General features: G+C 41.6%; 1 protein-coding gene across 2 annotated transcripts in view; it reads left to right on the top strand.

Annotated features, from left to right (window-relative positions):
• The window catches only part of GGA3 (golgi associated, gamma adaptin ear containing, ARF binding protein 3), a 257,926-nt gene that overhangs the window by 100,005 nt on the left and 133,685 nt on the right, over nucleotides 1-24,236 (top strand). For both annotated transcript variants that reach the window (XM_068261937.1, XM_068261936.1), the window contains exon 5: nucleotides 19,723-19,846. In XM_068261937.1, the coding sequence (XP_068118038.1) occupies nucleotides 19,723-19,846 (124 nt within the window). The remainder of the gene's footprint in view (nucleotides 1-19,722; nucleotides 19,847-24,236) is intronic.

Below are 24,236 nucleotides of genomic sequence, written 5' to 3'. Positions count from 1 at the left end.
TGTTTCCAACTTGCAACTTTGGAAAAGCTCACCCCTTTTTAAAATATCAACCAATGAAATTCAATCAATACATCATATGTTCAGATATTCTGCGCTGTAATAAGCCGTCTAACTAACAAGAAAATCAGAACTGGGTTCAAGTATAGTCACCAAGATGGCCTCTGGGCGTGTTCCTCTTAGGCGTGGTTGCGTTCAGATGGCATGAATCCTCTATGTCCTGGTCTGCTCAGATCTCCTGATGGTCTCATCCCTCTCTCATTGAATGACCCCTCTCATCTTATTCCCCTCACTACCTATGGTCCTGCCCAGGAGATTAAATCTTCTAGCCTATCACTGGGCAGTGGGAGTGACCAATGGGAGCTTTCTGTGACTAATCTTTAACCCAAGTGTAATACTGGCTTTCACCCTTTGTAGGTGCTGTTGGCTAACTAATCACAGACTTACTGGGATATTTGGCAAACTAAAAACAAAAATCATGTTTTATTATAACCCAACAGTGAATAAATCAATGTTATAATTCCTCTATGGATAGCTGATCTGGATGGGATCATTGGTTATTATTCAGGATACAGTTACCTCTTCTATCATATCCAAGATAGATTTGATTTTATCCAAAATCATAGTGACATATTGAAAACCACCATGTTTCCTTATATAAAACATTGTTTTTGTTAGCATGGTTTTATATCTCTAACATTATTGTTTAATATACAACACTGGTAACCATATAACATTTCTATACCATTCTGGATATATTCATTCAGGGAATCTTTATATTAACACGTATACATTTTCAATAACATTTTCATATTGTTACTGGTTTGCCCAGCTATAAGAAAAATAAAGGTATTTCCTAAGCCTTGTGTTTGTGTCTGGACTTTGGAAACACACATATTGCATAGAAACCTTGCATGGGTTTTGGTTTCACATTCAATGTAGCCAGGTTTGAGCCATTGTATACAGATATTAGTCCATTTTTAAACACACTATTGTCACTCAGACTCCTCTTGTTTGCTATCTTGTCAAGTGTTTTGACCTAAAACAAAGAATGGTCTGATATCATTGTTCCCAGTAAGGTGAATGGGATTACCCATTGCAAATAGCACATCAGCTGACTGCCTGTTGTTCAACATCTGACCTTCCTTTAGAGACACATACAAGTCAGCCTTGCATGGCAATATTACATCGCCATATTAAAATATGCTCTGCCTTTCTCAATGATCAATGTATATGTTAACCTATAATCACCCTACATTAAGAAGTCTTTGTCTTCTGTAACCTAAGGAAAGGAAATTATTAGGTCTATGTGTATCTGATCATACACAGTTCAGTTTATTGGAAAAATGATATCCCGCCATATGGAAATCTCGACACATCCCCCTTTTCTTTTGGAATGTTCCAGGGTGTGACCATTTCAAAAGAACAACAAGGATTATTAAACGTTTTACGTTTTCTTCATTCCTGTGGGAACGCGTTGCGAACGAAGCTTTATGTTTTGTATTTGTAATCCAAGTACAGAGGGAAATGGACTTTAAAACATTGTCTTCATCATATTGAAGTTCATGTTTCATGCTTCAAGAAAAATAAACTTGGCAAATAATACTCCAGCTGTAAACAAACAGGTTTCCTCTTGTTGCAAAGGTAGCAAACAGCAACTGTAACAGCGATGAACTGCTTTGGCCTTTGGTTCAAATAAAAGGACTTTCCGGATTTGCTTTAAGATTCGAATAACTCACTCCTGTGAGTATCTGGTGTGCAACAGATATCCAACTTGCATCTCCATCAAATGGACCTCGGATACATCAGCTCGTCATTCAACGACACATCGCGGGTTTAGGCTCATCTGGACCCTCTAGGATAGGAACATCTATCTGGTCATGATGAACTCCGCGGTATCCGGTAACCTCAGGGATGCTAGACCTGGCACCACACTTGGCTCGGCACTTTTCCCCCAAGATTAGGACTGCGTAAAGGATGGTAATCATCAGGTGGGGCATCTTTGCGCCGGTTTGGAATCTTTGTGTCCATATGGATTCTAGTAGAGATTAACACATCATTAGGTATACCTGTCAGGAGAAAAATAATTTATTAGCATACATTTCCAGATTGCTCAATTCTCCGCAACTGTGAGCTAGGGTGACATATACGCAACTGATTAATATGCACCCATTTTTCAACAAAATCATCCCCCTTAGGGATCTTAACCTTGTAAACCACAGGAGACAGTTTATCGGTGATTGGATATGGACCTTTCCATGAAGGGAGGAACTTCTTTTCCTTTACCTGGTCTCTGGCAAAATTATACAGGTACACTTTATCGTCAACCTGGTACTCCTTTTGTGTAGTTTTGAGGTCATAGTACGTTTTCGTACTGACTGCGGCTTTCTCGATGTTTCTTTGAGCAAATGCGAAGGCATGCTGGAGGTGTTTGCGTAAGTTCTCCACATATTGATGTGCAGTAGTTGCATTCATCAAGTTATGATCTGTGGTTTTGTAAAGCAAATGCTGGGGTAACACCATCTTTCTACCTGTGAGCATCTCAAATGGAGAAAGTTTGGTTGCTGCGCTTGGAGTAGCTCTAATAGCCATAAGAACTAGTGGCAGCTTGACGTCCCAGTCTTTACCTGATTCGCTAACAAATTTTTTCAGGATATTAACAATAGATTGATTGTAACGCTCCACTCCACCACTAGAGGCTGGTCGGTAAGCTATGTGGAGCTTCCGTTTTACCCCTAGGATTTCCCACATTTTGGTCATTACTTCACTGGTGAAGTGACTTCCGCGATCGGATTCGATACGCTGGGGAAGACCAAATCGGGAGAAAATGTGGTTAATGAGCAGTGATGCGCACACACTAGAACTGCATGTTTTACTTGGTAGACATTCTACCCATTTAGTGAACAGGCATGTTACGGTTAACATATACCGGTTTCCTTTTGAGGACGTTGTTACTGGACCAATAAAATCGATCTGGATGTCTGACCATGGCATAGCTATGCCTCTTTTCATCAGCGGTGCCCTGTGAGTGGGACCTTGTGGCTGGAATTGAGGGCATACCAAGCATCCTTGACAATATGTCCTGACATCCTGTAACATGTGTGGCCAGTAAGCGTAGTCTCTTAATAACTCATACGTTATTTTCTCTCCTCGATGACCAGCTGTCGGGGCATCATGAGCATGTTGCAACATCAAACCCCGATATGCTGCGGGTACTACCCATTGCGTAATACCATTTTTCGAGGTTCGTATCAGCAATCCATCCTGTAATGAAAATTGTGACACACCTTTCATCAGAATACGTAATTCTTCGTTGTCACTGCAGTCTTCCACGGTGATGGGATAATCATGTGGACTTTCAATATGTTTATAAAACAAACCAATTATGGGATCCCCCTTTTGGCTTGCAATGAGATCCTCACTAGGAGAATCTTGACTCCACATTGCCACACTGGGTTGAGACTCCTTTTGGGCCTGCCCCCTAGTGGTGACATTTACTTCGATAGTTCCCATGAGGTCATTGATATCAAAGATCTCACCATCAATGGCTGCTTTCTTAGCGAGGGAATCCGCTAGATCATTCCCATCTTTATCAGCGCCAGGGTGTTTCGAATGACCCCTTACCTTTTTCCAATAAATGGTAAGGTCGTGGGTATTAACCAGTTCATCAATTTTACAAAATAATTTACCATGTTTGACTGGCTTTCTGTTACTCCTTGTCATGCCAGTTCTTTTCCAACTGGGAAAATATTCCACAAAACTGTTTCGAACATATTCAGAATCTGTTATTAAAACAAATTCCTTAAGGTCATGTTCGATAGCCATTTGTATAGCTCTATACACGGCAGCAAGTTCTGCGACCTGGCTACTTTTGGGACCAATTTTGTATCCCTCGGATATCTCTGGAAATATGTTATTCCATACGATACCGATACCTGCAACCAGCATCTTTTCATCTCCTGTGTGAAAAGAACAGCCATCAACATATGCACATGGTAGTGATTTGCAATATTCCTCTTCATAGGATTTATATGGGGATAATGATTGTTCTTCCAGAAAATCGTTTTCTGGTGGCTCATCTTTATGTTCCACATGGGTGCAATCATGGAGTTCAGCTAATCCTTGAGCAACTGGATTTTTAGTATCCTGTTTATATTTGATTTCCAGTGGCCATCCCATTAGGGACATTGTCCATGCCGTTATCCTACTGTTTGACAGGTTACCTTCTTTTATTTGGTTACTTTGCAAATATTGTAGTGATTGGTGTGCAGTTTCTACAATGATCTTTTCCCCTTGAATAAAACTTCTGAAATATTGCAAAGCCCACACAGTTGCTAATAATGCCTTCTCACAATTATTAAATTTGATTTCAACTGGTGATAGTGATTTACTGGCATAAGCAATTATTTTATTCAGTCTTTCTTGCTTTTGGAAAAGAACTGCACTTACACTCTTGTCGGTAAAACCTGTTTCAACATAGAAGGGTTTACCACCTTCAGGATAAGCAAGGCATGGGCCTGTATGAGTTTTGTTTTAAGCTCAGATACAGCTTGTTCATGGCACTCATTCCATTCCCATTGTACTCCTTTCTTTAGCAGCTGCAATAGCGGCTTTGTAATCTCAGCATAGTTATCTATGAACTTGCGAGAATAATTCATCATCCCCAGGAATGATCTCAGTTCCTTGAGATTTGTGGGGGACTTCGTATTTTTGATTGCTTCCACTTTCTTTTTCTGTGGATTAATTCCTTCTGCAGTAATTTCATGTCCTAGGAAATTTACTTTAGATCGGCACCATTGAGCTTTCTGTAGGGAAAGTTTAACACCTGCTTCTCTTAGTTGATTCAATACATATCTCAACTCTGAAATATGTTCCTCAAAGATTGTACTTTTGATAAGGATATCATCGACATAAGTTAGGGTACCTCGTTCTGCTGCATCAGGCATTGCTTTGTGCATGAACACAGCAAATTCGTGGCCTGCGTTGATGTATCCGAAAGGCGTACGGGTCCACGCAAATTGTCTATTACCGAATGTGAAGGCTAGTTTGTATTGATCCCTTTCATCCACTTTAATTGTCCAATATCCTTGTGCGCAGTCAAGGGCTGTGAATATTTTAGACCCTTGGATTTGCGCCAAGCATTGGTCAATGTATGGTACGGGCCAACCAGACATGTACACACGTTTGTTTAACTGTCTCAAGTCTGAGCATAGACGGAACTGACCATTCGGTTTGAGAACTCCGAGTACTGGATGATTGAAGGAACTGTGTACTGGGCGGATAATACCTTTCTTTTCCAGGTTCTTAACAATTTCCGATAATGACTCGTAGGCTGCTAGCGGAAGTCGATATTGTTTGATAAACACAGGGGGTGCATCTGGATCAGTCAGGATTCTCGTAACATGCAGGTTAGTCTCCCCACAGTCATAAGAGTCCTTGGCAAACATCTCCTGGAAATCCCAGAATAGTTGCCTTAGCTGCTGTCGTTCTGATTCATTAGAACATCCATCAGCTATAGAGAGTTGTTCTTCCACCCGTTCATGAAATTCTGGGAAAATCTCAGGTTGACCTACCTCATAAGCTTCTTCAAGCCTATTAGTTAGGTCGTTTGGGGTGTAACATGCTTGATCCTTACCCTGCTGGAGTGTTTGATACTCACTTTCATTGATCTCATGGTTAAAAATCAATGATGTTCCCTCGACATGACATGTACCTTCCTCAGGACTGAAAGGATAAACAGAGTGTATGCTGAACAATCCTTCAGGTGTTGAGAAATATTGTTGGTCCACTATTTGTTCTCCTGTCAAATATTCATCAGGTATTATTCCAATGACTTCATTTTGGAATCCAAAAGTGTAATATTCTGAGTCAATGGCTAAGCCAATCATTGTATCCTCCTGTAACGTGATACTATGAGGGCTCATGTTTTGCATGACCATATATAATGGTTCCTGATGAATATTTATTAGGGGAATTGGTTTTACCTTCAACCCCAATTGTTGCATCCGATTGGATAAACAAATCAAGGCATCTGCATTTCTCATCTTTTGACCCTTCTTTACTTGAATGGGTAAAAGAAATGATTTGCAACCTTCAGGGATTTTTACTTTTTCAGCGACAGTGATATCCACTGCATATGGTATTCGCTGTCCCCATCTCAAGGCTTGTTCTCTATCCTGGAATTCCTCTGGGTTTCCGGATAATTTGGACCACAGAACATTATTGACCAGATCAACCTGTATGGCAAATCGGTGAATAATGTCGTTTCCTAAGTACATTTGGTACTGTGGCTCCTTTAACACATTGAAGACATGTTTTGCAGATTTGTTTCCTAGAGACACAGATAAAATGCATTTTGCAATCACATTATGACTCTGGTTATCGTTATCCAGATCGTGGATCCATTCCTGTGTGGAAATAAATTTGATTACCTGAGGGTCTGTTACCTGCTTCAGCAGTCCTAGGCTTATGTAGCTGGCCTCGGATTTGAGATCCAACTTGGCATATTTTACCCGAGCAATATTATTTACCTGCACGGGAACCAGCACAGTATCATTGATTTTCTCGATTTCAACCAATGCCTGTGTATGCTTGGTTCTGCCTGCCACTTCCTGGTTTCCCCCTTTAAAGGAAATAGTTAACACATCCTCTTCAAGGACTATCTTTTCAATCTTATCCTTTCGGATATTTATGATGTGAAAAGCAGTGTTAGCATTTTCCTCGGGTTTACCGTTTTTCAGGATCGTGACTTCTGGTATCTGACTGTTCCGGAAATGGATTTCAACAGAGTTAGGCCTTTCCTCAATCATATGGCAGCTACGTTGCGACTGTGCATTGCTGGAGCGCTCAAAATCAATTGGAGTATTGACTTGAGCCCATATTGCTTCATTTATGAAGTCAATTATGGAATTTAGTCGTTTGAGCAGATCGATTCCAATGATCAATCTATCATATGGAAGATCAACAATCAAAGTTGGATGTTTAATGACCTTTTTACCAATCTTATATGTCAGCCAGGATGTGCCTTTTACTTGTAAACTATTACCACCAACGCTTATCAGCGCACCGTCAAAGGCTTTTAATCTTGGCTTCCTTTGTGATGAATCCAAGATCTGCTGGTAATAGTTAAAAGACAGAATAGTGACCTGGGAACCGGTATCCAGTAAACCTGGGATCGGTCCGATACATCCATCTTGTAGATGGGTATCGATAAAATACCGGCCATCTACCTGTTCAAGATTGCAAAGAAAATTGGAATGTTTTTCCATTTGTTGCTTCAGAGAATGATTTCTCTGCAGCGTCAGGGTATTAGGAACTTGTTCCTCCTGATTCCGCCTGCAAGGCATTTGGGTTCCCATGGATTCTACCACTGGGACAATCTGAACAGAGGGTACTTCATGCTCTGGCTCAAATGACACAATATCACATATTTGTGTTGAAATATCAAGAACATTAGACTTCCCTTCCTCGACCTGGGATAGGTCGGTACATTGCACATCATTTTCATTACTCGTATTTAGTATTGCCATATCCATTTCCGTATAGTGATTTGTCTCGGTTTCCTTTAGTTGGCAGAGCTGGGCCCTGCCTCCCCAGCTAAAAAATCCTCATGCTGTCTTCCTGCAGATCCCTGAGCCAACTTACCCATCATGTCACTCAATTTGTTCACTTGATCAACCAGCTGATCAAACCTATTAGGTCGGCGAGGGTTCTGGTTCCTGGGATCATATCTGTTCCCTGCGGGTGATCCACTCCTAGGTGAGTTAGGTGGTGATCTACCCCTAGGTGAATTAGGTGGGTGCTGTCTCCTTTCCCACTGCTGCCTGGGTCGGTTATCCCATTGTCTATATCTTTGGGGACGTCTGTACCCCTGGGGTTCTCTATATCCCTGGTAACCTCTATACCTTTGACCACCCTGGTTTCCTTGGTAACCCTGGTATCCTTGATACCTGCGATTGAACCGAGGACGGTAGACCTGGTTCTCAGAACCTGAGCTATCCCTATCTGACCCTTTAGGATTTTGTGGTCTGTTTTGATTAGGGTTTTGTTGCTGTCTTTGGCCCTGCTGGATAGGTACTTTTGCAGGAGGTATTTTCTTCTGTTGGGATTCAAGGTTTAGGTCCGCTTTCACTTTGGTTTCTTCTACTCTGTGCTCTGGGTACTTTCTGGTGTTCCTCCCACTTACGTTGGAACTCCCACTGATGTTGAACAGCAGTGTCGCTGAGGTAACCATTTTCTCTAGGGAGTTTCCGAAGTCTAACTCATTGGCCATGCTTAACTTTATTTGGGTAGGCAATGCATCGTAATATGCCTGTTTAAAATCAAGAGACTCCCAGTTAGGATTCCGATATGCCAAACTGTAAGAGTTTTTTAGCACAGAAAGGAATTCTCGGGGGCTCTGATCGGGTCGACAAGTAAGTCGATACACATCTCGTTTTGCTTCTGAGATAGTGCGATACGGCCCAAACTCCAGCTTCACTTCGTGTGAAACTGCTTGCCATCTAATGATACCTCGCTCCTTAAATGAGGTGAAATGGTGGCGGTATCTGTCATCAAAAACCCATGGGAGAAATCTGATTTTGTCTGCTTCAGACAGATTTAAAGAGTCCATAGTGGATTCATACAACTCTATGTGGGATGCTATTTGCGCTGAACCCTTTTTAGTGAACTTTGGCACAGCGGTGTTTAAGAATTTTATGATGCTGGCCGAGCTCTGTTTTTCTTGGGGGTACTGATTATTTCCCCTATTTGACTCCCCCCTATACGTACCTTTCCCCCTTCTTGGGATAGGGCTGGATTCTCGCTTTCTCTCATCAGCCTCCAATTCATCTGAATCAATATCAGCAAGGGAGTCGTGACCTTTATGGGAATCATCATGCCTAGGGGCCCTCATTTGCATATCTCTCTCTGGAGAGGAATCCAAATGTTGATCTTTAGGGACCCTTGTACTGTCATCGATTATGGTATTCATAGTCTTACATACCGTCTCCATACGATCCAACATGCCTTGCCATTTTAGGTCATATGGAGTGAGTATTGGCGGGCAAGGGCTGGATGATCTATCGAGTCTACCTGCCTGTTGGATTTTGAAGTACTGCTGTTGTAGTTCTTCAAAATCCTGTTTAAGTCTGCGATGCGCTTCACGATTCCGTTCGGCGTCTCTTTCCAGACTTTTGATCGCTACCTCCCTGTCTGAAATATTAATCATTAATTGGTCTCTATCAGCCCTTATAATTTGAAGATCTGATTCCACATCCCGTAACTGGGAGTTCAATGATTGGACGTCTCCCTCTGTTCCTTGCAATTGGGATCTCAACTGTACAATCTCTTTTTTTCTAGACTGTGCAAGGATATCTACCTCTAATAACCCATATAGAACAGAGGGTAGGGCGCCTAACAACCTCTTCTTCAGTTCGGAATCCGAGGTTATTGTGGTCATACATGAAAGATAATGATCCACCAGACCCTTAGATTGAAATATATGATCAGCTTCCTGTTTTATACTTTTCCTCATTCCGCTTATCCATTCATCTACTTCCTCATTATATTTCAGTTGTATAAATATAAATTCCACAATTTTTCGGAACGTCTGTTCCAAATGCAGTTCTGAATCACTACCTGTAGCACTCATGATTCAATAGCCAATGCAATAAAACCAGCTCAATAAAACGTTTTTACACTGTTTAAACCAGTAATGGAAAGTAAACGGATCTCGCTGGGGCCTCCAATCTTATGTCGGGCGTTTTGTCAATGTTTGTATAACTTGTTTAAAAATAAATATAAAATCAAAAATGTAAATGTAATGCTCCTGGGAAAATAGGAGGAGCTAAAGATACAAACACACGCCTAACTGTGTGAGCTCGTTTTCCGAGGTTTTACAGTACTGGTTTAAACATGCAAATAAATGTGGACCAATTTATAAAAATATCAATTTAATATCGAATAAATATTACAATATCAAAACAATATAAAATTGCACTTTTGATATATAACAAAACTCATAAGGTCATTCTTATAATAAGCAATGAGCTGGATAATAATTTCAGTAAAACATCAAAATGTTATTATACTTATTCACCAATACAAAAGGCTTAAACCAATTAGCAGTCAACTCAAATACAGTGCAGAGATATGACTCATCAAATATGGCCGTCGGCCCTGTTACTCAATTTACCACAGGGTCTCTGGAGACAAAATGGATGAATTGAACGACAACAAAATGGCTGTTATCAAAATCAAAATGGCTGCTATCAAAAACAAAATGGTGGCTATCAAAAACAAAATGGTGGCTATCAAAAATCAAAATTGCGCAGTCCAAAATCAAAAATGCGCTATCCAAAATAAACTGGCTGATGTCAGCTATACCATTCAATATAACAAATTTAGGATGACTCAGTGGATCTGACGACTGGGCGTTGCCCCACAATCGCTATGCAATCAACTATAAATGACAGGAATTTTCCCACTGTCTATACTTTAACCTCCGCTGGCCTGTGATACTACACAGAGCAAGCGGGTAAAATACATATATTTTTGGAATAAGATATCTATTGAGTCGTCCTAAATTTGGCTAGGTGTGGCTTGCACATGCTGCGGCAAAGTATCAAAATATCTAGAGGAGGTAGCTTAAAGTATCTAGCGCTTTTATCCAAAACTGAGTTAAACAGCCAGTTATCAATGAACATATGGTAGAACTTAGGTGAGTTGTTTCCAACTTGCAACTTTGGAAAAGCTCACCCCTTTTTAAAATATCAACCAATGAAATTCAATCAATACATCATATGTTCAGATATTCTGCGCTGTAATAAGCCGTCTAACTAACAAGAAAATCAGAACTGGGTTCAAGTATAGTCACCAAGATGGCCTCTGGGCGTGTTCCTCTTAGGCGTGGTTGCGTTCAGATGGCATGAATCCTCTATGTCCTGGTCTGCTCAGATCTCCTGATGGTCTCATCCCTCTCTCATTGAATGACCCCTCTCATCTTATTCCCCTCACTACCTATGGTCCTGCCCAGGAGATTAAATCTTCTAGCCTATCACTGGGCAGTGGGAGTGACCAATGGGAGCTTTCTGTGACTAATCTTTAACCCAAGTGTAATACTGGCTTTCACCCTTTGTAGGTGCTGTTGGCTAACTAATCACAGACTTACTGGGATATTTGGCAAACTAAAAACAAAAATCATGTTTTATTATAACCCAACAGTGAATAAATCAATGTTATAATTCCTCTATGGATAGCTGATCTGGATGGGATCATTGGTTATTATTCAGGATACAGTTACCTCTTCTATCATATCCAAGATAGATTTGATTTTATCCAAAATCATAGTGACATATTGAAAACCACCATGTTTCCTTATATAAAACATTGTTTTTGTTAGCATGGTTTTATATCTCTAACATTATTGTTTAATATACAACACTGGTAACCATATAACATTTCTATACCATTCTGGATATATTCATTCAGGGAATCTTTATATTAACACGTATACATTTTCAATAACATTTTCATATTGTTACTGGTTTGCCCAGCTATAAGAAAAATAAAGGTATTTCCTAAGCCTTGTGTTTGTGTCTGGACTTTGGAAACACAAATATTGCATAGAAACCTTGCATGGGTTTTGGTTTCACATTCAATGTAGCCAGGTTTGAGCCATTGTATACAGATATTAGTCCATTTTTAAACACACTATTGTCACTCAGACTCCTCTTGTTTGCTATCTTGTCAAGTGTTTTGACCTAAAACAAAGAATGGTCTGATATCATTGTTCCCAGTAAGGTGAATGGGATTACCCATTGCAAATAGCACATCAGCTGACTGCCTGTTGTTCAACATCTGACCTTCCTTTAGAGACACATACAAGTCAGCCTTGCATGGCAATATTACATCGCCATATTAAAATATGCTCTGCCTTTCTCAATGATCAATGTATATGTTAACCTATAATCACCCTACATTAAGAAGTCTTTGTCTTCTGTAACCTAAGGAAAGGAAATTATTAGGTCTATGTGTATCTGATCATACACAGTTCAGTTTATTGGAAAAATGATATCCCGCCATATGGAAATCTCGACAACTACCTGGTTGAAATGACTGCAAGGAATCGTATAAATCAGAAAACTCCTGGGTGCGAGTGGCGGCCAGAACACATTGTGCGGGCACAATACTTTTAGGAACTGCACCCTGCAATGTCTCAGGTTCAAAAGTTCTTGAAAAGGCGTCAGCCTTAACATTTTTGGACCCGGGTTTGTACGTTATCACAAAATTAAAACGGGAAATGACTAGTGCCCATCGAGCCTGTCTGGGGTTAAGCCTTTTAGCCCCCTCAATATATTCTAAGTTTTTGTGATCTGTGTACACTGTTATAGGATGAACCGCTCCTTCCATCCAGAGCCTCCACTCCTCGAAAGCCATTTTTACTGCCAAGGGTTCACGGTTGCCTAGTTCGTAATGATGTTTAGCAGAGGAAAACTTCCTAGAAAAGAAGGCACAAGGATGCAACCGTTCTGGGCGGTCGGAAAACTGGGAAAGCACAGCTCCTACCCCTAGATCAGAAGCATCCACCTCAACTATGAAAGGTAGATTTACGTTAGCATGGGTGAGGACATGAGCCGAGCAGAAAGCATTCTTGAGATCAGAGAATGCTTTATAAGCCTGGGGTGACCAATTGACTGGATCTGCATCCTTTTTGGTTAAATCGGTCAATGGTGCAACCAAAGAGGAGACATTTTTAATGAACCTGTGGTAGTAATTAGCAAACCCTATGAATCGTTGGATGGCCTTGAGGCCTTTGGGTGGAGGCCAGTCCTGAACTGCTGATAATTTCTTTTCATCCATGGACAGGCCAGTATCAGAAATGACGTAACCAAGGAAAGTAACCTGTGTAACCTCGAATAGACACTTCTCAAATTTAGCAAATACAGGGAGTGCAGAATTATTAGGCAAGTTGTATTTTTGAGGAATAATTTTATTATTGAACAACAACCATGTTCTTAATGAACCCAAAAAACTCATTAATATCAAAGCTGAATATTTCTGAAAGTAGTTTTTAGTTTGTTTTTAGTTTTAGCTATTTTAGGGTGATATCTGTGTGTGCAGGTGACTATTACTGTGCATAATTATTAGGCAACTTAACAAAAAACAAATCTATACCCATTTCAATTATTTATTTTTACCAGTGAAACCAATATAACATCTCAACAATCACAAATATACATTTCTGACATTCAAAAACAAAACAAAAACAAATCAGTGACCAATATAGCCACCTTTCTTTGCAAAGACACTCAAAAACCTGCCATCCATGGATTCTGTCAGTATTTTGATCTGTTTACCATCAACATTGCGTGCAGCAGCAACCACAGCCTCGCAGACACTTTTCAGAGAGGTGTACTGTTTTCCCTCCTTGCAAATCTCACATTTTATGATGGACCACAGGTTCTCAATGGGGTTCAGATCAGGTGAACAAGGAGGCCATGTCATTAGTTTTTCTTCTTCTATACCCTTTCTTGCCAGCCACGCTGTGGAGTACTTGGACGCGTGTGATGGAGCATTGTCCTGCATGAAAATCATGTTTTTCTTGAAGGATGCAGACTTCTTCCTGTACCACTGCTTGAAAAAGGTGTCTTCCAGAAACTGGCAGTAGGACTGGGAGTTGAGCTTGACTCCATCCTCAACCCGAAAAGGCCCCACAAGCTCATCTTTGATGATACCAGCCCAAACCAGTACTCCACCTCTGCCTTGCTGGCGTCTGAGTCGGACTGGAGCTCTCTGCCCTTTACCAATACAGCCACGGGCCCATCAAGACTCACTCTCATTTCATCAGTCCATAAAACCTTAGAAAAATCAGTCTTGGGATATTTCTTGGCCCAGTCTTGACTTTTTAGCTTGTGTGTCTTGTTCAGTGGTGGTCGTCTTTCGGCCTTTCTTACCTTGGCCATGTCTCTGAGTATTGCACACTTTGTGCTTTTGGGCACTCCAGTGATGTTGCAGCTCTGAAATATGGCCAAACTGGTGGCAAGTGGCATCTTGGCAGCTGCACGCTTGACTTTTTTTTAGTTCATGGGCAGTTATTTTGCGCCTCGGTTTTTCCACACGCTTCTTGCGACCCTGTTGACTATTTTGAATGAAACGCTTGATTGTTCGATGATCACGCTTCAGAAGCTTTGCAATTTTAAGAGTGCTGCATCCCTCTGCAAGATATCTCACCATTTTTGACTTTTGTGAGCCTGTCAAGTCTTTCTTTTGACCCATTTTGCCAAAGGAAAGGAAGTTGCCTAATAATTATGTACACCTGATATAGGGTGTTGATGTCATTAGACCACACCCCTTCTCATTACAGAGATGCACATCACCTAATATTTTTAATTGGTAGTAGGCTTTCGAGCCTATACAGCTTGGAGTAAGACAACATGCATAAAGAGGATGATGTGGTCAAAATACTCATTTGCCTAATAATTCTGCACTCCCTGTAATGACTTCTCCCTCAGTTTTTGTAATACAAGTCTCACATGTCTCCGATGTTCAGACAAAAAATTACAGTATATTAGAATGTCGTCTAAATAAACGACTACAAATCTCCCTAATAAATATCTAAAGACATTGTTTACAAAATCCTGGAAGACAGCTGGTGCGTTACATAAGCCAAAAGGCATCACTAAATATTCGTAATGCCCGTCCTGGGTATTGAAGGCTGTCTTCCACTTGTCTCCCTGACGAATCCTAATCAGATTGTATGCCCCTCGCAAATCTAACTTAGAGAACAATTTTGCTCCTGAAACCTGTGCAAACAGATCGTCAATCGTCAAAGGTAACGGATACCTATTCTTAATAGTGATTTTGTTCAGACCCCTGTAATCAATACAGGGGCGCAACCCTCCATCTTTTTTCTCCACAAAGAAAAAAACGGCACTGGCTGCTGAAGTGAATGGTCTGATAAACCCTTTCTCTAAGTTTTCTTTGACGTATTCCTTCATCGTGAAGTTTTTCAGGGCCTGTGAGGTTGTAGAGGTGCCCTCGCTGGGGCATAGTACCGGGTAACAAATGAATGGGACAATCGTAAGATCTGTGTGGTGGTAGTTTATCGGCTGATTGAGGAGAAAACACATCAGAGAAATCCTTGTAAGGTGGTGGTAATGTTACTTGTTTGACCCCTAGGCTGAGGAGAGGAATCCCCCTTAAACATACATCCTGACAATGCTGTGACCAACCAGTAAGTTGTCCCGAACACCAATCAATATGGGGATTATGTCTCTGCAACCAAGGCAACCCCAGCACGAGAGGACTAGAAGGCATTCTGAACACATACAACTGGATTTTCTCATAATGTAAAGCCCCAACCTGTAATGAAATCTGAGGTGTGATGGATATGGGTTGCTTGATCTGCAAAGGGGTATCCTCTATGGCCGTAACATAGTTTGTTCTGCAAAGTGAGAGCTGGAATACCCAGGTTGGCTGCAAAAGTGGAATCTATAAAATTCCCTGACGCACCTGCATCAATAAAGGGTTCGGTTTGAAACAAATCATTGCCCCAATGTATGGTGACTGGTTAAATAATTTTCTTTATTTTTAAGGGAATAATTGGCCCCGCCCAGGTGAAGTTCCCCAACTTCACCTAGGCGCTGGAGTTTTCCGGAGCCTTTCCCTTTTGCAGAACAAGTCTGGGCAAAGTGACCCTTTTCACCACAATACATACAGAGGCCTGTCTGCCTTCTTCTGAGCTTCTCTGCGGGTGAAAGTCACGAGAAGCCCAGTTGCATCGGTTGTTCACTGGAGGATGTGCTACCTGTCCTAAGGTTCCCTGAGACATAATAGACTTTGTTCTTACGTCTGTGTCTGATTCGTCTGTCAACCCTTATGGCCAGGGAGATGGCATCCTCCAAAGTTCTGGGTTCAGGATGGCTCATAAGCATATCATTTACAGAGTCAGCTAAACCAAAGAGAAACTGGTTGAGGAGTGCTGCCTCACCCCACTTGACGGATACCGACCATTTTCTAAACTCGGCCGCATACTCCTCATTAGTATGCCTTCCCTGATGTAAGTCTCGCAACTTACGAGTAGCCGTAGCTGTAATATCTGGGTCAGCGTATATAGTAGCCATAGTATTGAATAAACTTTCCACAGAAGAAAGAGCTACGTCTTCAGGACTTAACCCGTATGCCCAAATTTGAGAGTCCCCTGCAGTAATGTTTTGACCAGAGTAATTTCCTGGGATTCTGTACCAGAGGACCTAGACCTAACCTCAAAGTATGACATACAACGGTTACGGAAGTTACTAAAGTCAGAACGGGAACCTGAAAATTTTTGAAGGTCGTGGCATTTTGGGCTCAATAATGGTGGGAACAAGAGCCGGTGGAGGAGACTGCTGAACATTAACATTCGCTGGTATATTTATCTGAGCAAGCGTGTTGGATAACGGAGTTATCTGCGTTTGCTGAGTGGCCATTTGCTCAGTGAAGTGATTGACAGCACCTGCGAGTGTCCGAATCTGTTCTCGCAATTCCTTCATAATACTTTTTAATGGGCCTTGATAATATCACGCCGGAGCATGAACAGGTAACATAGCAAATACAATGCAAAGATTAGTCAGGTCTAAGCCGAAGTCATGCAGAGATATTAAGGTACAGAGTAGCTAAGCAAAATCGTAGTCAATAAACAAGCAGAGTCATACACATAAGTCAGATGTCTGTCGTATTGTAAGGAATGTCAGGGACAGGCCGAGTTAAACACGTGTATCAGATGGCAGCGGTATAGAAGGATCAGACTAGAGCGAGGTCAAGAGGCAGGCAAAAGGTCGGTACACAGATAAATATACAATAGATGTTACTGCAATATTACTAGAATATTACGAATAAATTACAAAATATATAACTACAAGTACAATATTGACTGACTAGAGTACAAATGTATTGTGCGTCTACACAATATATTAATGTATCTCAGAATACAGCTAGCTAGGCCAAGAACCAGCGAATTGATTAGTATCAAGGCCAGTGAGCGACTGAGAACTCTGGCCTTATATACAGATTACAAATTCCCCAAAAAACACTCCCCATTTAGCAGCAGCTCCTGTTTGGTGATGTCTCAAATTGACTTCACCACTGACGTTTGCTCAAACCTGCCTCCTTAATGTATAAGACCTTTCAGGTCTCGCGTGTGCCCGTTTGGATGCATTGCGCATGCGTGCACTGGGACTAACAGCCGCGCGGAGACCGAGGATGCCACCGGAAGATGTCGGCGTGGGAGACTCGCCAGCAGCATGGCCCCCGTTGGAGACGTCGCGGGACCTGCTGCTGGAAGGTAAGCTTATTACAATATCATGTTTTTAAGCTGAATTTCTAAAGACTATATTCTAAGTAACAACCTTGACAGTCTGAGATAAAATCTGCTTAATTCTGCTGCAATACAAAATAAATTGTAGCTGTTTGAATGTTACAGCCCTGTTATCAGCAGTATTTTCTCAGTCAAATAGAAGTGTTTTGGATTCTGTTTACTACACAGGACAGCTGCATTTCACTGCAGTTTAAAGGGAATGCCCAAGCAAAATAAAAAAATGAGTTTCACTTACCTGGGGCTTCTACCAGCCCCATGCAGCCATCCTGTGCCCTCGTAGTCACTCACTGCTGCTCCAGTCCCCCGCTGGCAGCTTGCCGACCTCGGAGGTCGGCGGGACACATTGCGTACATTTTTACGCATTCCCACTAGTGCAGGAACATTAACACATACATTTTTACGCATTACTGGTTCAATGCGTAAAAATTTACGCATTGAACCCGTAACGCGTAAAAATGTATGTGTTAATGTTCCTGCACTAGCGGGAATGCGTAAAAATGTACGCAATGCGTCCCGCCGACCTCCGAGGTCGGCAAGCTGCCAGCGGGGGACTGGAGCAGCAGTGAGTGGCTACAAGGGCACAGGATGGCTGCATGGGGCTGGTAGAAGCCCCAGGTAAGTGAAACTAATTTTTTTTATTTTGCTTGAACCTTCCCTTTAACTGCCTCATTTGCATAAATAAAATCACATTCTGCATAGGTACACTATTTGCTAATAGAATGCTGAAAGATTACCGGCGCTGACACAAATATTAAAAATGGGGGAAGCAAGCATGACAAGAGCTCCACTTGTCCTGCCCTTAGCCCCTACGGGTCCAATCACTTTAAAGGACCTTATCCCTGCACTTTGATTAGCCCAATAGGCTGCCTGTCACTTGACAGGAAACTTGACAGGCAGCCTATTGGGCCAATCAAAGTGCGGGTATAATGTCCCTTAAAGTGATTGGACCCGCAGGGGCTCAGGGCAGGACGAGTGAAGCTCTCGTCATTGCCAATTAGCAGGCATACGTTCGTAGCGCTCATTGTGTTAATTCTGATAAGGCAGGTTTAACTCTGATAAGACATGTTAACTCTGATAAGGCACACTCTTTGTTATAGTAAATCAACCCCAATGTGGCTGCACCCTTAGGGCTAGTACACACCAAAAACCTCTAGCAGATCTGCTAATGCTAGAGGTTTTTGAAGCAGATTTTCAGATCGATTCCTAGGCATGTTTAGAGAGGTTTTCTAAACATGCCTGGCATTTTCTGGAGTGTTTTTGTGTAGCAGATTTCATATATTGTTACAGTAAAGCTGTAACTGAACAGCTTATGTAACAAAAACGCCTGGAAAACCGCTCTGATCTAGCGTTTTTCAGAGCGGTTTTCCACTTTCCTATATTTTAACATTGAGGCAGAAACGCCTCAGAAATCTAAAAAATGCTGCACCCCCCGAGTTTGCGTTTGTGGAAAAAACGAACCGCTCTGGTGTACACCATCCCATTGGAATACATTACCCAAGCTGTTTTCAAACAGCTAGCGTTTTTAAAAACGCTCCAGAACCACTCTGGTGTGCACCAGCCCTTAGTCTGCAGATGTAAAAAGAATTAGCAGAACAGTTTGACATGCATAAGTCAATTAATTAGATGGGTTTGAGTTCTTATGAAAACATTCTACTAAGAGGGAAATTGCACTACATTCCGAGATCCTCATGATCTAGACATTTTTTTTTCCTCTTATAAATACCAAGAAGTCCTTTGAAACGGTTGCATAAAAGAAGTAGTAGATAATTTGGTTGTTTTCTCCTCCTTATAAATTTTAATTTCATTTGGTTTAGAGTTTTAGAGGAGGGCATGGTGTGTAGTCTACTAATATGTTTCTGATAACATCCAATATTGCCTGGGATTTGTATCATTTATAGGGGCAAGCCGGGGTAGAGGCGGGAGAAGCTCCAGCCTCGGTGCAGTGTAGGAGGGGGCGCACATCTCACTCATTCCTCTATTGTGTTTGAAGCAGAGAGAAATAAGAAAAGGGGATACATGGCAGTGACTGCAAGCCAGATAACGTTGGGGGCCCTGGGGCGCCTCTTAGTCTACTAGCAATTAGGGATGGAGGGGCGCACTTTGGTGTCTCTGCCTTGGGTGCTGGAAGACTTTGGCCAGCTCTGATCAGTTACGATAGTTACCTGGAGTAAATACATACCAGCACTATTTGCATATTTTATAGTTGTTAAACCTTTTCACTGTGGAGAAACCTTGTATTCTTTAAACAGTAAACTCATAGGTGTGTCAAGGTTGACAAACAATAACTGTTGAAGGTATAAAATAAAAAAAAAAACTTGAAACACACATAGCTTGTTTTGTTATGAAGACATCTTGTACTGTTTTCTTAATTAAATATTTCTTGTTTTCAGTACTTGGGGGACAGAGTATCTGAAAAAGTAAAGAGTAAAGTAGTGGGCCTGCTATATAGTTGGACAGTAGCGCTTCCTGAAGAAAACAAGATAAAGGATGCCTACCAGATGTTGAAAAGACAAGGTACGCTTTTCACTGCTGTATGTTATATGGCACGGCAGTCAATCACTGTTCACTTTTGAGTGGTCACTCTAAGGGAGGCCACACACCATACAATTTTTTTTAAATTTATTTTCAATTCAAGAATTACAATCACTTTTTCAGCTTGATTATAGCATTTTATTATTATTAGTAAAAAAGGCCCGTCCGTTAAACGGGAGCTAGGGCACGGCTGCTAAACCCAGCAACTCGCATACCGATACATTCCTGCTCACCCGTCTCCCACCACTGTCCAAAGTATATGCACACAGGGAGATGTTGCTTGCTTGGCAGTGGGAAAAAGCTGTTTCCCACAATGCAATGAGGTTCTCAGACAGCAAACTGTCAAGTCTGGACGCAGGGATACACACACGGACAGGACGCAGAGACACAGGGGTTTTATTTATATGGGATTGATTTTAAAAAGTGCCAACATATTTCCTGTACACAGTAAGAAACGGTAGCATACAATATTCATACCTACTACTACATCTAGTAGGATTATACTTGGCCAGAGGTCAAAGGGGAAATGGCCAAAGGCAGAGCATATGTTTGACGGAAAAAGTGAGTTTTGAGGGCGCGTTTACAGATATCAAAAGTTGAAAAGTGACGGATGTGTGTTGTGCCAGATGTTTCCACAGGAGGGGTGAAGCACGTGCAAAATCTTGTATACATAAATGCTAGGAGGAGGTGATTCTAGAGGAGGACAAATGGAGGTCTTGTGCAGATCTGAGATTACGATTGGGTTGGTAAAAACTAGTGAGTGAAACTAGGAGATGTATTAAAGTGGATCCGAGATAAACTTTTACTCATTGCATAATTGTGTTCCTTACATATAGTTTATAGGGCATTCCTCAAGCCAAATACTTTTTTTTATGTTTTAATACTCTTAATTCCCTATAAACTAAACAAGCCTCGCCCACAGCTCATAGTGCCTTGGCACTCCATGTAGCAAGGGCTTATGGGAGCTCAGTCTGGGCAGGAGGAGGAGGTTACTAGCCATAGATTTCAGAGGCAGAGGGGAGGGGAGGAGGGAGCAGGAGAGGGGAGTGAGCTGAGGGCTGGAGATGCAGTTGCAGCTTGCCTGTGTGTAATGTAACAAACAAACATGGCCGCTGTCATTGTATCACAGGAATAAATAAACATGAAACTGTTGAAGCTGTTTGTAGCTAGATTTGCTGTGTAAACTATCTAAACTTTAGATAAGATATATAGACAAGTTACTTGTCATAGTTCGTTTTTCATCTCGAATCCACTTTAAGGAGGGAGATTGTGGAGAGCTTTGTAGGTTAGGGTTAAGAGTTTGAGCTGGATCTTCTGGTTAATTGGTGGCCAATGAAGAGCTTGACAGAGAGGAGCAGCAGAGGAAGAGTGAGAAGAATGATGAATGAGTCGAGCAGTTGAATTCAGTACAGATTGGAGCAGTGCCAGTCTGCTAGTTGGTAGTCCACAAAGTAGTATGTTACAATAGTGCAGACATATATTATAAGAGCATGTATTAACATTTTAGTTGTGTCCTGAGTGAGAAAAGGTCTGAAGTGAGATATGTTTTTTGAATTGGAGATGACAGGAGCTGGTTAGGGAAAAAAAAGAGATGAGTCAAATATTTCCCCTAAGCTCTGTGCTTTGGGAACTGTAGTAATAGAGGTGTTAACATTTATTGTTATATCGGGCAGAGAGGTGGACAGAGACTGTGGAAAAATGATTAGACAAGTAGTCAGGAACATGCATGAGGAGGGAGTTAAGGTCTGGGGCTGAGAGGTACAGTTGTGTATAAGTGGTATTGAAAACCAAATGAGTTGATTAAGTTGCCAAGACCCTGCTCGTACATGGAAAAGAGGAGGGGGGCAAGGAGTCTTGAAGTACCCTCATAGATAATGGATGGGGAGATGAGATCTGATCCATGTAAAAGATTGTAAAAGTACTTCCAGAGAGATATCCAGGAGAAAGCGAGGCCCTTTATACCTATAGATGAAAGTATCTGTTGAGAAGATCAAGAAGGGTGAGTATGGAGAATTTAGTTTTGGATTTAGCAATAAGATTTAGCAATAAGAAAATCGTTGGCCATGTTAGTAAGGTATTTTTTCTGTGGAATGGTTAGAGCGAAAGCCAGACTGGAACTGATCATGCAGGGAGTTAGCAGATAAAAAATTGCTTATTTCAGCATGTAAACGTCAGTTGTGTGCAAACTATTTGAGGGAGTACTATACTTCATAGTAGAAAATAATCTTATTTCTCAGCATCAGCATGGGTTTACTAAAGACGTGTCCTGTTTGACTAACATGCTCAGCTTTTATGAGGTAGTGAACGCTAATGTGGATATTGGGAATGCTGTAGATGTGATATACTTGGACTTTGCAAAGGCTGTTGACACTGTTCCCCACAAAAGTCTGGTGCAAAAGTTGAGGATGCAAGGACTGGGGAAGAGTCTGTGTGCATGGATAGGGAACTGGCTAATGGACAGAAAACAAAGAGTTGTGGTCAATGAATCTTATTCAAAATGGGTGACTGTTAGCAGTGGGGTCCCACAGGGGTCAGTACTGGATCCAGTGCTTTTCAATGTATTTATTAATGATTCTAGTAGATGCAGTAGAAAGCAATGTTGCTATTTTTGCAGATGATACAATATTGTGCAGAATCATCAACTCACAGGAATATAGTGACACATTGCAACAGGATCTGGAAAGGATGGCTATATGGGCACATAAGTGGCAGATGAAATTCAATGTTGAAAAATGTAAAGTCATGCATTTTGGTCATACCAATGGTATGACCTAGCACCATACAAAACAAACGGAATACAGATGGGAAAATCAAACTTGGAGAAGGACTTAGGAGTACTCATAGACAACAAGTTAAATAATTATATTCAATGCCAAGCCGCTGCAGCTAAAGCTAATACAATTTTGGGATGCATTAAAAGGGAAATAAAAACTCGAGATGCTAGCATAATATTGCCCGTTTAACTCTCTAGTAAGGCCACATCTGGAATATGGAATTCAGTTCTGGGGACCACATTACAGGAAATATATTGCAGTTTTAGAGCAGGTGCAGAGACGAGCAACAAAATTGATACGTGGGATGGAAGGTCTCACTTACTTAGAAAGGTTAGATAAACTGAATTTATTTAGTCTGGAGAAAAGACGGCTTCGAAGGGTTAATTAGATAATTAACATGTATAAATACATCAGAGGGCAATATAGAAGCTTGGTGGATGAGCTTTTTGCCCCTAAGCTTTCACAAAGGACTAAAGGACATGATCTACGCATGGAGGAAAAACGTTTTAGATATTTATTTAGAAAAGAGTTCTTTACAGTAAGAGTGATTAACCACTTGAGGACCGTGGGCTTTAACCCCCTTAACCTCCCTGGCGGTTTATTAAAATCCGCCAGGGGGCAGCAAATACGTTTTTTTTTTATTTATTTTTTCCTTTTTCATGTAGCGAGACAATGTCTCGCTACATGATAGCCGCTGCTGAGCGGCATCCCCCCAGCCCCTCCGATCGCCTTCGGTGATCGGAGATCAAGAGATCCCGTTCAAAGAACGGGATCTCTTGGAGGGCTTCCCCCGTCGTCATGGCGACGGGGCGGGATGACGTCACCGACGTCATCGACGTCGTGACGTCAAAGGGGAATCCGATCCACCCCACGGCGCTGCCTGGCACTGATCGGCCAGGCAGCGCACGGGGTCTGGTGGGGGGGGGGGGGCGGCTGCGGCGACGCGTATAGCGGCGGATCGGCGGGTAGCGGCGGCGATCGGAGGTTACACGCAGCTAGCAAAGTGCTAGCTGCGTGTAACAAAAAAAAATTATGCAAATCGGCCCAGCGGGGCCTGAGAGGTGCCTCCCGGCGGCATAGCCCGGTTCGGGCTTACCACCAGGGAGGTTAAGGACCAGGCACTTTTTTTCCATTCAGACCACTGCAGCTTTCATGGTTTATTGCTCGCTCATACAACCTACCACCTAAATGAATTTTACCTCCTTTTCTTGTCACTAATAAAGCTTTCTTTTGGTGCTACTTGATTGCTGCTGCGATTTTTACTTTTTATTATATTCATCAAAAAAGACATGAATTTTGGCAAAAAAATGTTTTTTTTTACTTTCTGTGCTGACATTTTTCAAATAAAGTAAAATTTCTGTATACATGCAGCGCGAAAAATGTGGACAAACATGTTTTTGATGAAAAAAAACCCATTCAGCCTATATTTATTGGTTTGGGTAAAAGTTATAGCATTTACAAACTATGGTGCAAAAAGTGAATTTTCCCATTTTCAAGCATCTATGACTTTTCTGACCCCCTGTCATGTTTCATGAGGGGCTAGAATTCCAGGATAGTATAAATACCCCCCAAATGACCCCATTTTGGAAAGAAGACAT

The sequence above is a fragment of the Hyperolius riggenbachi genome, chromosome 12 (assembly GCF_040937935.1).
Source record: "Hyperolius riggenbachi isolate aHypRig1 chromosome 12, aHypRig1.pri, whole genome shotgun sequence".
NCBI classification, from domain to species: Eukaryota; Metazoa; Chordata; class Amphibia; order Anura; family Hyperoliidae; genus Hyperolius; species Hyperolius riggenbachi.
The sequence above is the reverse complement of the archived record's forward strand: the minus strand, read 5'-3'. Positions and strand labels throughout refer to the sequence as shown.